At 45.7% G+C, this 17,343-nt stretch overlaps 1 protein-coding gene across 1 annotated transcript; it reads right to left on the bottom strand.

Annotated features, from left to right (window-relative positions):
• Positions 1–852: 852 nt before the first annotated feature.
• LOC134020549 (zinc finger E-box-binding homeobox 1-like) lies at positions 853–10,413 on the bottom strand. The gene is made up of 8 exons (XM_062460733.1): positions 10,123–10,413; positions 7,398–7,613; positions 5,086–5,276; positions 4,745–4,853; positions 3,248–3,696; positions 2,131–3,165; positions 1,795–1,969; positions 853–1,655 (listed from the first exon to the last, which is right to left on the bottom strand). The coding sequence occupies exons 1-8, from the start codon at positions 10,127–10,129 to the stop codon at positions 853–855; spliced, it is 2,985 nt and encodes a 994-aa protein (XP_062316717.1). The 5' UTR covers positions 10,130–10,413.
• Between the last annotated feature and the right edge of the window lie 6,930 nt (positions 10,414–17,343).

The following is a 17,343-nucleotide window of genomic DNA, read 5'->3' as shown; positions in this document are numbered from 1 at the left end:
TATCACTGATCTCTCTCTGCCTCTCTCTCTGCCTCTCTCTCTGCTTCTATCACTGCCTCTCTCTGTGCCCCTCTCTTTGCCTCTCTCTCTGCCTCTCTCTCTGTCTCTCTCTCTGCTTCTATCACTGCCTCTCTCTGTGCCCCTCTCTCTGCCTCTCTCTCTGCCTCTCTGCTTCTATCACTGCCTCTCTCTGTGCCCCTCTCTTTGCCTCTCTCTCTGACTCTCTCACTGCCTCTCTCTCTGCCTCTCTCTCTGCTTCTATCACTGCCTCTCTCTGTGCCCCTCTCTCTGCCTCTCTCTCTGCCTCTCTCTCTGCCTCTATCACTGCCTCTCTCTCTTTCCCTCTGTCTCTTTTGTCCCTGCGCTCCTTAACACTTCGCTGGCTATGTATGAAACAAAAGAACCCATTTGATAATTGGTTGATTTAAATAAGTTATTCCTGCATTTACAGTCTGGGAATGAGCTGGGTCACATGGGTAACGCTGGACCAATCAGTGGCTTTGGCTCCAATGAAGGATAATTATGGCCAAAAAACAAAGGTGTTTTAGTTTGTCTTACAAGTATAGATCTCTTATTTGGTTTGGTAGAGTAAAAATATGACCATGAATACCGCCAAACCATTAGTTGAGATATTATTATTGCTACACCGTGCCTGGTGGCTGAGATGTGGTTACTGGTAAATACAGACCATTCCTTGACTCTGACCACCGAAATACCGTTAGAACTACACACTTCTAATCCTTGGTTTTCTGCTGTATTTTCCACATGCACTGTTTGTACGTCGCTTTGGATAAAAGCATCTTCTGAATGAACAACTGTGAATGTAGCAGATTTGTAGGCAGAAGTTCACTCTCAACACTTCCAGTAGTCTCCTGGGACTGACGTGTTAGCTGAAGGGACCTGGACAGAGTGAGGTCCATGGGTCTGCTGTCTCTTTGAGAGGCCAGGCTCGGCTTTGATGTCCTGGTCCTCCTGGCCCTGGCCCTGGCCCTGGCCCTGGTCCTGGTTCTCTATGTCTCTGGGTTCTGGTCCTAGCCCTGATCCTAGTCCTGGTACTGGTCCTAGCCCTGATCCTAGCCCTGGTTCTGGTCCTAGCCCTGGTTCTGGTCCTAGCCCTGGTTCTGGTCCTAGCCCTGATCCTAGCCCTGGTTCTGGTCCTAGCCCTGAATCTATCCCTAAATCTAAACTGGACCCTGATCCTAGCCCTAAATCTAACCCTGATCCGGATTCCAAACATGACCCTTCTTCACGGTAGGTATCTCTACAGGCCTCTCCTTCCCTCTCCTCCTCCTCCTCCTCCCTCTCCTCATCCCTCTCCTCCTCCTCCTCCAGGCCACCACAGTGCTCATCCAGGCTGCAGTCGCTCAGGAAAGTCGGGGTTGCGGTCGGGGTCAGGGTGCCTTCTCCCAGACTACCCGGATCAGCCCCGGGGGTCAAAGGTCGGTCCTCGAAGTCGAGGTCGGGGTCGTTGTCACGGCTACAGTAGGCGTAGCGATGGTTCATGTGCTGCGAGTACGAGCCGGAGTGGGAGAAGCGCTTGCCACAGCGGTCACAGCGATAGGGCTTCTCCCCGGAGTGAAGGCGCCTGTGCTCAATCAGGTGGTGCTTGTGCTTGAAGGCCTTCTGGCAGATCGCACACTCGTGTGGTCGTTTACCTGCGAGAGCACAGACACGGGACGAGAACACATCCAATCAAATCGAATCTCATAGATTGACACTCGTATTGACTTATTCACAAGCTGTGTCACAGAGGGCTTATCAGAACGTCCAACTCAAAGTGAAATGCAGCGGTACCTGTGTGTTCGTATTTGTGGCGGAGCAGTGAGCTGCTCTTCTGGAACGTCTTGTCACAGATGTTGCAGGCGTACAGTCCCTCCTCTGTCTTCCTCAGCTTCCTCCTGGTCCTGCCTCCCTCGCCCACTTCCCCTCCAGAAAGGAAGTCCAGCCCGCCACTCCCCGCAACCTCCGCCTGAACAAAAAACACACAGATTGGTACACTCATGCTAATACTGGTGGGACTCCAGTTTAACTACTGTATGATTTATATGAATATAAACTACTATTATTTTTGTAGTTTAGTTGTATTATTTCATTTAAATATCTGTGTGACTGCAGCAGACGACCTCTCACCCCTCGTCTCTCCTGCTGCATCTCCTGGATGACAGCGTCCATCTCTGAGTCCCTGAGGAACGGCAGGTGTGGGAGGAGCCTAGGCCTTCGGAGGGCGAGGGAGGGGCCTGTGTCCTGGCCTGCCCCCCTCAGGCCAGCCTGGAGCAGGGGGGGGAACAGGGAGCGGTAGCTGCTGAACACAGACCCCCCCAGCATAGTGGCTCCGCTGTAGGTAGGGTGGGGGTGGGAGGGGTGAGGAGGGGGGGGGCTGGGGTGCTGGTCCTGGAGTCTCTCCCCCTTCTCTCTCCCCCCTCTCTCTCTTCTCGCTCCTCTGTCTCTCTCTCTTTTCTCTCCCGTCTCTCCAGGCGCAGGGTGGCCGTTGCAGGCCCGGTCTCGCTCCCTGGGCAGGGAGAGGTCCAGGGGCTCGTTCTGGGACCCTGTCAGCCCACTGGTCCCTGCCCACCAGGGGGCCCTGTTCTGGGGCACTGCCCGGCCGGGGGGTGGGGAGAGGGGGGATTGGCCAGGGGACAGGTCCAGACAGGCTGACGAGCCGAACCCAGAGGAGCAGATCCTCCCTCTCTTCAATCTGCCTGGAGACGACATCTCCATCAGGACGGGGCTGATTGGCTGCCCGGGGCTGCCATTCTCCTGGCTGGGCCAATAGGAGCGCAAGGCCAGGGGTTCGGGGCGGGGCTGTAGAGCCACCAGGAGCTGCTGGGGGAGGGAGTGCCATCCGTGTCTGGGGAGGGGGGAGCTGTCCCTGGGGAGGAGGTTGGGGACGGCAGGGGGGTGGTGGAGGTCTGGGGGTCTGGTAAAGGAGAGGCGGTCTTTACCGCGAGGACCCTCGGGCATCTCTGTGGACTGCCAGGTGGTCCTACAGAGGTATCTCTGATGCTGCAGGAGCACAGCAGCGCTGGGGAAGAGCTGGGAGCAGCCCTCACACGTAACCCCGACCCCCTCGCCAGGCTCCGCCCCCTCATGCTTCCTCGCCGGCCTATCAGGAGACGCCTTTTCCTTGTGCTCGCCGTTGTAGATGGCCGTGGCCTCCTCTGGTCTTCCCCCACCTCCTCCCCCCCCTCCCACTCTTCCTCCCCCCCCTCCTAATCCTCCTCCCCCCCCCCCCTATTCCTCCTCCCACCTCCTCCACCTCCCTTTGGAGAATCACCTGCAGGGCCTGCTGGAAGCGAGGGCCGGAGTGGAGGTAGGGAAGCAGGCTAGAGCCCTGGAACCCACTGCCCAGGAGAGAGAACTCCCTGCTGGGGTTCCACAACCGGCCGGGCGCCCTGGAGCTGCCAAGGTCCAGGGGGGAGAGATTCTCTCCCGAGCCCAGTCTCTGAGCTCGGTCCTGGGGCTGGGTACCATACGGAGAGCCCCCTCCACTGTTCCTCCTTCCGCCTGCGGAGGGCAGTGTTGGGGAGGAGCGGAAGGTGGGCTGGCCGTTTGACACTTCTCCTCCTCCTCCTCCTCCTCCTCCTCCTCCTCCTCCTCCAGGTCCGTTCAGACACTTCTTGCTGCTGAGGTGTGAGCTGTAGGACCCAGAGTGGGAAAAGCGCTTCTTGCAGTTGGAACATTCATACGGCTTCTCACCTGAGAAGGAACAGACATCACACATCACACCTGTCCCTGGTCAAAAGGTGCGTGTTGTTACATGGTTATTAGGGATGTGTGTGTGTGTGTGTAGTATGATGGTTAAAAGGTGTGTGTAGTTACATGGTTGCAGGGCTCTCAAGTTTTGAAGACAGACAAGAGTGACAACCCCCCCCCCCCCCCCGTGCTTTTTACCTGACATCTTTGAAAGGCAGCAATGATTAATGCATCCATGGCCAAGATATAATTATAAAATATAACATGATTTTAAAAGTGACCTATAACATCAACTATTTAAAACACTTAAATGTATTTAGTGCTAATAAAATTATTAAGCCTATTTGGAAAGAGATGTTTATAATGTGACAATATGTCAGTCATCGTGTGATAAGGAAAATATGACTAAGCCTAGACTACTTGTTCTGAGCAGGTGTTGTCAGTGAACAGGCTGTAAAACTGTTGGTTTAGTTACAGACACATGAAAAACTGATGCTAATTATCTGGGAAACATTTTCTAACAGCAGTCAAGTTGTCATTGTTTGTGTCAAACAAGTTGTGAATTAGTTGTAACATTAAAACAGGATATCATGACTCTGTGTTCAAAGTGATGCTCGAGCTCCAGTGGTTTCCTCTGTGGGTGAACTAAACTTTCAGAAGACATTGTAGCAGAATCACGTGAACAATTCCAGGATATGCTTTTTTTTCATTGGTTGTTGCGTTAAATCTTACCCAGATACAATAGTGCTATTTTCTGATTGGCTATTGTGTAGACCCCTTCTTTTTTTTGATTGGCTTAGAAGTGGCAGGCTCGACTAAGAACTCCAGGGGAAACGCGCTTGATTTCTGCCGGTTCCATAGTGAGAGCGCCGCGGCCAGAGACATTTTGGTTGGGCGCTGCGGCATATTAAATATATTATAAATAGTTTTTCCGCATGAGAAATACAATGTGTGGCGGGATTACGTGACAATAGACCGAAATGAGTGACTGTCACGCTCAATGCGTGACACTTGAGAGCCCTGTGATTGTTTGGCGTGTGTGTGTTCTCACCACTGTGGATGCGCAGGTGTTCCTTCAGATGGTGTTTGTACTTGAAGGCCTTCCCACACTGCAGACACTTGAACTTCCTGTTCTCCGTCATGTGATCAGTCACATGGGGCTGGGACAATTCAAACAGATTAGAACTACGCACTTCTGATCCATTATTTTGGGCTGTACCATTGATATATACATATTGTATATCTGATGTATACATTCATATTAATATGAATATCCAATCCATGTCCAGATGGACTTAGAGATGGATAAAGAGACAGACAGATACATACAAAGATAAATACATAGAGTAAATTAATACGCAATTAAAAGTTCCCATCCAGGCTCTGTCTCACCTTGTCCTGTGATGGGCTGTGCAGAGGCATATGCATTTCCACCTGTGTCCAGTAGGGAGCGGTGTAGTCGCCTTGAGGACCCTCCCTCTCTGGGCAGAACTGCATGTGTTCCTGTAGCAACGCCCCATGCTGGTAGCTCCTCTGGCAGAAGGGGCAGAGATGCTGGGTCCTAGAGACCTCCGTACTCAGGTCTGGGGGGGGGGGGAGATAGGGGGGGAGTAAGTACCTGAATCTGTGTGCGTGTGTATATGTGTGTGTGTGTGTGTGTATCTGTGTGTGTATGGTATATGGGAATGGGGCTAGTAATCCGAAGGTTGCCAGTTTGATTCCCGGTCATGCCAACTGACGTTGTGTCCTTGAGCAAGGCACTTCACCCTACTTGCCTCGGGGGAATGTCCCTGTACTTACTGTAAGTCGCTCTGGATAAGAGCGTCTGCTAAATGACTAAATGTAAAATGTATATAACATCTACAGAGAGACATTTCAGAGTGTAGCATATTAGTCAGAAGATTTGGAGATGGAGAACTGTGAATCAGCATTTATTTTTTAAGTTTGAAAGTTCAAAGTGTAACTAGAGAGGGTAAAATTTCTGGGGAAATTGTAGGGTGTGCTTGCTTGCGTCGGTTGCACAGGGGTCCGTTTTTGAATGACATTTTTACAACTGATTTCTGTATATTTTATATGAAAATGCATACTTATTATTTATAAAGATTAAATAGATTTAAAAGCATTTTTTTTGCTGCTCATTTACAACTGAAAATACAAGTGAAGTGTAGAATGAAATAGATGTCTTCTCATTTCCCCTGCAAGAGGCAGCCTCATCGTTGAATCAAAACGAATAAATTTGGCAGACCGGTGTAAAAATGGACCTAATCTCTATGACTTAAACGTCATTTTAAGTTTTTCCCTTCTCGTGATATTTTCAGGCATGTAGCCTACTCATTGCATTCATTCATTAATAAAGAACCCCCTTTGAAGATTATTCTACGACGTTACCCGGCAGTAGAAGATGGAATCGCGATTCAGACAGTCCCATCTGCTAACTGAAAATATGCCCCCCAAAACGTAAATAAGCTTGACATTTATTTAGTGGAAAATCGCTCATTCATAAAAAGCTCACTGGTAGCGATCATTGTCAGTAACAACGCAAAATGCGATATAGCCCTGTGTGGAGAAGCTGCCCCGGTAAATTGTACTACTACGGTACAGTACTAGTAGACTACTGCTGTGTTCGTCTTGGTAGCGATTGCGTTGGTTGAATTGGATTTAACGTTCCGTTGTACGGTTTAGGCTGAAATTAATTATTTTCATGAACAGATTGACAACGTTTAGGCTGTGGCAATGAAGTTCAGGTTAGTAGTTAGATAGACTTTTGATTTAAGTAAGGGGAGTGCCGAACATGTTCTGTCGCCGTTTGACTTCCTACAGCTGTGTACAGTAACCTAGATGTTTTTGTAGTGTCTCGCGTAGGCTACAGCGTTGCAGTGAGCAACACTGGTTTGAAACCACAGGTAATGATCATTTCACCCACAAATCGTTTACTTGTAATGTAATGTCATAATAAATCCTACAACGAAAATGTATTTGTGAGGAATGTTTATTTTAAAGATTGAAAACAGATGCATCATAGACCACTGTAGTATGTGTTGCCCGGGCAACAGAGGCTAATGTAATGATGCTAATGCTTCAGTGAAATAGTAGACTACCGTTTCCAAAAGTAGATGTGGGCCTACTTCCTTAATAATATCAGCTAATATTGTACATAACATTTCATAATTGTGTTTCACATCACAAAGTAAAATGAGTAAATAGTTATCACCCTGGCCTCTTTGCTTGTGGCGTTCCTGCAGCTGCCTTGCAGTAAAGCTATAGTTAGCCTAGCTATCCCCCAAGTTAACAGATGCGAAACGAATGTTCTGCTACAGGTAGTCACGCGTGTTTTTGTGACGTTAGTGACGTAGTGACGTAGTGACGTTAGTAACGTCAGTGACTGTGGCTAGCAAATTAGCCACCGTTAGCTTCACTTTTCACCACAAAAACGCAATTTCTACTTAAACCATGCAACGGAACGTAAATAAAAATACAACCAACGCAATCGCTACCAAGACGAACCTTTTGACACCGCCGTTGTGTATGTAGTCCAAATATTGACTGATCCTTAGCTGGGCGAAAATAAACAATAATAAATAATAATAAATATATATGTGAGAGAACAAAGGTTGTGCTCTTGCCGAAGGCTTGAGCACACCCAATAATGAGTGTGTGTTTACGTCTGTGTGTGAGTGTTTGTAATAATGTGTGTGTGTCCCTACCTGCTCCCTCAGGTGTGTGCTGGGCCACGGCTGACCAGAGTTGCACTTGTTCTCGGTGCCTGTGCCGGCCCCCAGGGTGGAGCAGGGCCGTGGGGGTGCTGGAGCCGGTGTGGGCCCGGGGTCCAAGCAGCCGGGCCGGGCTGGAGGCTGTCCTCAGCTGCACCAGGAAGTCGTAATGAGCCACATCGTCCAGGGACTGGCTGTCTGGACTGTGGTCTGGAAGGAGAAGGGAGACATGAAGCTTTGCTGTTGTACTGTGTGTGTGTGTGTGTGTGTGTGTGTGAGGGGAGGGCTGGGGGAAGGGGTTAGCAGGGTGTGTGTGTGTGAGGGGAGGGATGGGGGAAGGGGTTAGCAGGGTGTGTGTGTGTGAGGGGAGGGATGGGGGAAGGGGTTAGCAGGGTGTGTGTGTGTGAGGGGAGGGCTGGGGGAAGGGGTTAGCAGGGTGTGTGTGTGTGTGTCAAGGTGCGTGTGTGTTTGGAGGGGAGGGTGCGTGTATGCGTAACATTTTTCAAAGAGAAAGATATAAGATGGACTTGAAGGAGATGGACATTTAGAAGGATATAGAAAAAGATAAACATCTAGGGAAGGGCGAATAAAAGAGAGACTGAGAGAGAGTGAGAGAGAGAGAGACAGAGAGAGAGACAGAGAGTGACAGACGGATAGAGAGTGTACTTATTCCACCCCCCCCCCCCCTCTCGTTCAAAATGTTTGCAGATGTTTGCTGATAATCTGAGCATGTCTTCATGTAGCGGAGGGAGAGAGCTGGTGTGGCCAGGCTTGATTGTAAAAACATGACTCTCAGGCGAATCAGGAGAATCATGTGAAACAAGTGAATCAGGAGAATCAAGCGAATCAGGAGAATCATGTGAAACAAGAGAATCAGGAGAATCAGGCGAATCAGGAGAATCATGTGAAACAAGTAAATCAGGAGAATCAGGCGAATCAGGCGAATCAGGAGAATCATGTGAAACAAGTGAATCAGGAGAATCAAGTGAATCAGGCGAATCAGGCGAATCATGTGAAACAAGTGAATCAGGAGAATCAGGCGAATCAGGAGAATCATGTGAAACAAGTGAATCAGGAGAATCAGGCGAATCAGGAGAATCATGTGAAACAAGTGAATCAGGAGAATCAAGTGAATTAGGCGAATCAGGCCAGGAACGAGAGCTACGTGATTGTTGAGATTTGTGAGGCTTTCATCTTCTCCAGAGGAGGCCTGTTGGGCAAGCTTTCAGTTGGCAGATGCTACTAATTGTATCACGATTCCATCTCAGATGTGGTCAGAGAGCAACAACGTTGTTTAAATCAGCTTGTTTCAAAGGAGATTCTTTAGTAATGAAATGTAATATGAGGAAAAGCTCAAAAACCTCTAGAAGGATAAAACTTAATGGGGAAGTTTAAGTACCAATTTAGTTTAGGAAACGTTTCAAACGTGTTCGACTGTTTCAACTATCAGCCACGCAGTTTAATTCTACACTTTCACTCTTAGTGGTGTGAAGTGCAAACAAGAAGCAGCACATGCAGCGTATCATCCGCACTGCTGAGCAGGTGATTGGCTGCAATCTGCCTAACCTCGAGGACCTGCACACCTCGAGGACCCTGAGGCGAGCGAGGAAGATTGTGGCCGACTCCTCCCACCCTGGTCACTCCCTGTTTCAGTCACTCCCCTCCGGCAGAAGGCTGCGGTCCATCAGGACCAATACCACACGCCACAAAAACAGTTTCTTCCCTTCCGCTGTTGGCCTCTTCAACAAGGCCACGGGTTCACACTGACTTCAAGACTCAATGTCCTTAAAACACACTGCTTTTTGCACTGCACTACACAATCTTGTACCATTTGTATTTTTTTAATATTAGTATTTTTTAATTTTTTTATATAGTAAATTACTGCAACTTATATTTTATTTTATATTTTATTGTATAGTTTATTTTAATTTTAATTCCACTTAGTATTGATAGTCATGTACCCTTAGTATAGTTAGTCCTCATATTTAAATTTTAGATTCCTATATGTTTAATGTTTGCACCTTCCTGCCAAAGCAAATTCCTTGTCTGTGCAAACTTTCATAAAACCCAAATAAAACCCATTCTGATTGTGATTCTGATGCATGTTGTATATTTTAAGCTATCTTCATAAATGATAAGTATACATACTTATTTAAAATATACAGAACAATCAGTTGTAAAACATAAATACACCCATGAAACTAAATGTTTGGATGTTTGATATTTAAACATTACGTCTGGAGGTGATGCAGAATGTCCCCAGAAATTATACCCTAAATAGTTTATTTACATTTACATTTAGTCATTTAGCAGACGTTCTTATCCAGAGCAATTTACAGTAAGTACAGACATTCCCCCGAGGTAAGTAGGGTGAAGTGCCTTGCCCAAGGACACAACGTCATTTGGCAGAGCCGGGGATCAAACCAGCAACCTTCTGATTACTAGCCCGATTCCCTAACCGCTCAGCCACCTGACTCCTCGTTTAAACTGTACTGTACTGCCTTCCCTAGGCAGCCAGTAACAGCCATTTGGTGAAAATACTGACTGTTATATTTGGTACGCTTGCTTTGACGTGTTTGAATCTTACGTCTCAACTGTGTTTTCGAGAAAATGCGGTCTGATGATCAATAACCAAAATGACACACTTTCATTCGCTTTTCTTCCCAGTTCCTCTCAGAGAGGGTTCTTATTTAGAAGGGCAGCGAGTCGTGGTACTTACTGAACATGGTGAAAGAGCCCTTGTCTCTGTCTGTGCCGTTTAGACAGGCTCTAGCTCTGGCCCCCTCCGCCCAGTGCGCAGTGGGGCTGAGGCCCAGGTTCAGGCTGTGGTTCTGGGCCGAGCGAGCGGGGCTGCCTGCCTCTGTGCCCTCGGTGCTGGGGGTCTGGGCCAGGCGGTCCGGGGGCTCCAGGATCCAGCCCCCTGCCTCATCCTCCCCCTCAGAGCCCAGGGAGAGCACACCCTCCACGCCTCCTGGGAGGACACACACACGCACACACACACATACACACAGACACATACACACACGCATACACACACACACACATACATACACACACACACACACACACACACATACATACACAGACACACACACACACACACATACACACACACACATACACACACACACACACACACATACACACACACACACATACACACACCCACACACATACACATAAACACATACACACACACACACATACACACACACACACATACACGCGCACACACATACATACACACACATACATACACACAGACACACACACAGACACACACACAAAGGTACGGGTACAGACACACACACACACACATGGGCGCACACACACACACAGCAGATACACACACACACATATATACGGGTACAGACACACACACAGTCACCCACGGATATAGACACACACATACACACACATGTGCATGCTCACACACACACATGCATACTTTTATTGAGTGTTTTTCTCTTATTTACGTTGTTTTCTCTTCCAAATTTAAGTATTATCGTTTATTATTTTTGATATTTATTATTACATTGGCAACATGAATAATAATTAGATGTTATTCATTTAGTAGCTGCTTTTGTTGACATATTGTACAAATTGTACAGAAGATCAACAATCAGAAGGGGTTTCAGTGGTCTGCATGTCATAGTATTTACTGTGTTCACTATTTACACTATTGTTTTCATGTACAGCTAAACAGAATTAAAATCAAGAACATGCATAAAGTAAACAGCAGTAATTTAATGGAGTGAACATAAATGTAAAAAACTGCGAGTGTGTTCAGTAGTAGATTATAATAGCAATAAAACTTTTGAGAAAAGAAATTGCATTACAACCTACGCTATTTACGTAATGGCATTATTCTTCATTCTAATCAAAGTTGCCAGGGGTGCCAGCAAATATCAGAAGATTGAAATGTGACAGCTTGATGTTATTGCAGAATATCTGGCATCTTTGTGTGGGTTGATCCGATTAGCAATGATATGAGTCAGAAGTGTGTTCTGAGTGTGTGTGTGTGTCACCAGACACACTCAGAGGAACACACAGGACTGGATTCAATTCATTAACAGCAAAACGTCTTGATAATATGTGTTTGATCATCCCAACACATGAAACTCAACTTTTATATGATTAAAATACGAACAAAATCTCATACAGTTTTTCACAATTGCTAAAACACTAAACCCCATTCTCTGAATCAAATGTTCAGTGGCCTAAACCCCATTTGTCAAATCAGACGCTCTTTTGTCAAAATGACAAATTCTCATTCACTAAACAGATTTTGCACTGTGATGTTGTGCTGCAAAATGGTAAACACAGGCTGCAAACAGTAAACACAACTACAACACAGTTGTCGTCTGTAAAACACAACGACTCAAAATTGTTCACGCTTGTTTCTAATGGTGGTTTGGGACAATGTCAGCTTTCAACGTGGTGTCCGTGTACGAGAATAGTTCAACATCAACCAACAATTTGACTGTAAATGTTTGCCTTCCTCCATACAGCCCTTTTCTCAACCCAATTGAAGAGTTTTTCTCTGCGTGGCGGTGGAAGGTGAATGCCTGAAACCCGTATACCAGGGTACATCTCCTACAGGGTACATCTCCTACAGGCAATGGAATGGCCTGTGGTGACATAGGTGTGGAGGGTTTTTACCCCGTTTTTTATTTGTTCTTTGTTGACAGTACTAGTGTGAGTTGTGATGGTTACTTTAATATTTTCTTTATTGCTAAATGCATTTACTGTGTATACATAAACACATTGTTCTTTACATGTAACTACATGCCCTGGATTTTTTGTGTTGTGTCTAATGATTTCTCCATAGTGTTTATATATTGATTTGCTGTGTTTATGATCTGAAAGCGTTGTTTGATTTTGAGCACAGGTTAAATGGTTTAGAGACGAGTATTTCCAAGGTGTTGGAAATTTATTTTGAAGATTTGTTTTTGTGTTTACAGTTTCGAGAAATGTCTTATAACAATTGTGAAAAACTGTAATACATGATGAAGCTACTGCACATACACACTCCCACAGTCACACAAAGCGCTGGGACAGTATGTAGCATTGGAGGGGATGTGGTCTCGTCAGTAAAGTTCAGGTCTGACTGCCTTTTCGGGCAGCAGAGACCACACACACACTCTCTCTCTCTCTCTCTCTCTCTCTCTCTCTCTCTCTCTCTCTCTCTCTCTCTCTCTCTCTCTCTCTCTCTCTCTCTGTCTCTCTCTCTCTCACACACACACACTCTCTCTCTCTCTCTCTCTCTCTCACACACACACACACACACACACACTCTCTCTCTCTCTCTCTCTCTCTCTCTCACACACACACACACACACTCACTCTCTCTCTCTCTCTCTCTCTCTCTCTCTCTCTCTCTCTCTCTCTCTCTCTCTCTCTCTCTCTCTCTCTCACACACACACACTCTCTCTCTCTCTCTTTCTCACACATACACTTATCTTCAAGTCTTCCCGGTATGACAAATAGTTTAATAGTCAAACTAATGCGTGTGTGTGTTTGTGTGTGTGTGAGGGAAATCTGAGTGGGTAACCACGAGTAAGTATTATTGTAGGAGTTCTGTTATGTATCAGAGTCAGGTCACTGGCATCTTCTCTGAGAAGGGGAGAGGAAGGGAGGGTATAGCTCAGAGGAAGTGAACTTCACAAGCAATCAAAAGATTGCAGGTTCAACAACACCCCCCTCTTTCCTGTACAGCACCTTGGATGAAACCATCTGCTTCAGAAACTATTGACATCATCGATAGAAACAAGTGACCGTTGAATGAACAGAATCCTCTGTTAGCTAAATGTGCCGTATTCACCCAGGTTCAACACATGTCCTCTGATCTTGAATAACCTGCCGTAGCCGAGCTGTAACAGACCGCAAGCCTGACTGGTCACAGTAGACTAAATCACTGCTCTTCAATATTTACACCTATTTATTAAGATGTGAATACACCTCATACCCAAATACCTGAGACATAACACCTTAATAAATAACTGAACACCTAAATACACAACACTTAAATGCCTAACCCCTAACTAAATACCCAAACATCAAACACCTAAATACTTAACGCCTAGATTCCTCAAACTCAACATGAATAGAGGAATCAGGAAGCAGGGGTTCCTGTAAAGGATGAAACTAATAACCAATAATTTTCTCTATAACAGACTGAATGCCCCAATGTCGCCTCATTTTGTGAAACATCTTAGGCCTGCAGAGGTTTTCACACAACACACACACACACAGTCTCTCTCTCGATCATCTTTGGGGATGCGTTAAGCTAGACATGTTTTTCTACTTGTGTTACTACATTCTAGTGTCTGTGGTTTCATGTGTCGTCGTTGTTGGGTTTTAGTGTGTTATTGATGCATTGCTGTGATCTCTGGGGCAGTGTGTGGTATGAAGCACAGCTTAGTGTCCAGCCAATCCCTTAAAGGAATATTAACCGTGTGTTAAAACTCAATCTCTTGCTCTCTCTATCTCGCTTTCTCTCGCTCTCTCTCAATAGGATCCAGGACTGTTCCATATTACAGTCAGATTGTCTGTATGTCTCTCTCTCTCTCTCTCTCTCTCTCTCTCTCTCTCTCTCTCTCTCTCTCTCTCTCTCTCTCTCTCTCTCTCTCTCTCTCGTCTGACAGCGACATCTCCCTGACAGGGCCTCGTCTCTGCTCATCCATGCTGCCTGACAGGGCCTCGTCTCTGCTCATCCATGCTGCCTGACAGGGCCTCGTCTCTGCTCATCCATGCTGCCTGACAGAGCCTCTTCTCTGCTCATCCATGCTGCCTGACAGGGCCTCGTCTCTGCTCATCCATGCTGCCTGACAGGGCCTCTTCTCTGCTCATCCATGCTGCCTGACAGGGCCTCGTCTCTGCTCATCCATGCTGCCTGACAGGGCCTCTTCTCTGCTCATCCATGCTGCCTGACAGGGCCTCGTCTCTGCTCATCCATGCTGCCTGACAGGGTCTCTTCTCTGCTCATCCATGCTGCCTGACAGGGCCTCGTCTCTGCTCATCCATGCTGCCTGGCTCGTGTTATTCTCTCCAGGAGACGACGCCTCCATGGAGGCTTTACTGGAGACTGAGCATTCCTCATCACTCTGGACTTTTGTTCCACTAGAACCAATAAATCTTCGTACAGGGCTTATGGATGAGCGAGTGTGTGTGATAGAGACATTTCGACTTTGTGTGTGTAAGTAAGAGAGAGCGAGAAATGTAGACTTTGTGTGTGTAAATACGAGAGTGTGTGTGTGAGAGAGACATTTATAAGAGAGTGTGTGAGAGAGAAATGTATACTTTTTCGGTGTGTGTAAGAGAGAGAGAGTGTGTGACATACATTTAGACTTTGTGTGTGTAAGTAAGAGAGAGAGAGAGTGTATGCGAGAGAGAGAAATGTAGACTTTGTGTCTATGTGTAAGTAAGAGAGTGTGTGTGTGTGTGTGTGTGCAATGTCACTTGCATTTTGCATGCGTGGGCCCGGTGAGTCAAAGTTGAACTCGGTTCCCCAAAGTGCTGCATCACGGCTTCACCTCAAGGGACAGCCCTGATGACAACACCTACCTGCCCAGGTGCTCTCTGTACTCTCCCACAGAGCCACACACACACACACATACAGGCACATGCACACTCACACACACACACACACATACAGGCACATGCACACTCACACACAGATGCACACACACACACAGGCACATACAGGCACATACACACGCCTGCATATACATACACACAAGTGTATACAACCACACAGACTCATACATACAGTATACACACACATACACACACACACACTTACGCAGGTGCATACACACACACACACACTTTGTCATAGCTTCCAGGAACCCCATTCTCTCAAATCTCAGTGTGCATAGTCATACAAGCCTGACTCAACAGCAGTCCATTGTAACAGTTACCTGGTATTACAGGGCTAGTTATAACAGGGGTAGTTATACTGGAGTTATGTTGATCAATGGCATCTTTATATTATTATTATTATTTTTAAACACTTCTATCATAATTTGGTGTCTAAGCAATAATACAAAAACGCTACATGTTAGCTTCCATACTAAACCCTTCAGGTACCGGCGGAATCTATTGTTGAATTAGGCTAAATAAACATCCTTAAAAGTAATTAAAACTGATACTGAAACAGAATATTTAAAACGTGATCTAAGACTGGATGGAAAAAAAGCTTTGCAAAACCATGACAAGATCGTATTCCTCATGAATGAATTAAAATTAATTTGTAAAACAGTATTTATGAAAAAATATATATACAGTATATTCAAATTTTGTGTATATTTAGGACATATCTTACCATTTAAATTACAATATGTAAAGAGATTAGGACAAAGACTGTGCAGGACAATTCTATATGTAGATGTATATTTATTTACTATTATATATGTTTATAGTATAAACTCTATACACATTTTATGGAAGCAAAGCTCAAAAAATATTAAAGAGTGTAATATGTTCTGTTTCTCAGCGGTTAATGTTGATAACAGAAAACAGATAAACTTTTATTTTACTTTAAAACGAGAAGCAGGATTGAACTAGAGACTTTCAACCGCAAAACGAACAAATATGGACGACATTTAAAATATAAATATAAAAAATAAATAATAATAATCTTAAAAGCTTATCCCTCTTTCTCGGAAAACTGAGGTCAAGAACAAACCCAGACCAGGTACAAGACCAGAACAGACCAGGCCAGAACAGACCAGAAAAGGCCAGACCAGACAGGCCAGAACAGGCCAGAACAGGCCAGGCCAGAACAGAACAGGCCAGACCAGAACAGACCAGGTACAAGACCAGAACAGACCAGGCCAGAACAGACCAGACCAGAACAGCCAGACCAGGTACAAGACCAGAACAGACCAGGCCAGAACAGGCCAGACCAGGTACAAGACCAGAACAGACCAGGCCAGACCAGACTAGGCCACACCAAACCAGGCCTAAACCTTTACTCTACATAAATCCTTACTCTTCTTAAACTTTAAAGTACTGTACTTTCATGTGCATTACTTTTTATGTTGCTTTGGATAAAATGAATAAACTGAACTGTACCTGAACCCTTACTGTAGCTAAACTTCACTTTTGTCAATTAGGTTGTTAGCGGTTGATTACAAAACCGGTACTGATTTATCAAGATATAAAACAAACCCGTCACATAAAGGCCGCTGTCACGTTTGTGAGAATGTCTATTTGTGACTTTGTGATGTTGTGACCAAATACTTTGTGATTGAGTTGCAAACCAATTTCCCCACAGGGGAATAAAGTATCTATCTAAATACTACATGTAGAAAGCACTCCAAGAATGAGAAGAGCACAGTATTTCAGTGATAAGAGTCAAGAACAGTCTGTATTTTTACACAGTACCATATAACAAAATTACAATTACGTTGTTTTAAAGTGTCATCTGTAAAATCTCAAACAGCAACCAAGCACAGATGTTAGTTGAGATACTGTGTAATTATCTAAAAGTATTTTGTCAGTCACAACTTTCTCACACAAATTTTCTCACACACAAAATCACTCACACACAGGACACCATAGTCACATATTCACGAAGCAGGCAGGAAACATAGTTAACAAGTCACCGTACCTAAAACAGCAGTTCAGCAAAAAACATCCAGCCGGTATTGATACAGAACGGATGACACACCTTCAGGACATCAAAACGAAAAAACTAAATAAACCAAAAGGACAAGCCTGAAGAAGCGTGCAGTGTCACACAAGCGGTCTGACATTCTGAGATGAGTCACATGTCCCCACATCTGAGAGCTGACACCTCCACCAGCCTCCCTGCTGTCACCATACTAGGCCTGCTCTGGCCTCGTTTAGCTTGGTCTGGCGACTGCACCACTCACCAGGGCTGGCCCAGCACATGCCTGCTAAGTTTCATGCATTTTGAACATTTGGCAGACGC

Source organism: Osmerus eperlanus, chromosome 1, assembly GCF_963692335.1.
Source record: "Osmerus eperlanus chromosome 1, fOsmEpe2.1, whole genome shotgun sequence".
Classification (NCBI taxonomy): domain Eukaryota; kingdom Metazoa; phylum Chordata; class Actinopteri; order Osmeriformes; family Osmeridae; genus Osmerus; species Osmerus eperlanus.
This window is presented reverse-complemented; position numbering and strand designations above follow the sequence as displayed.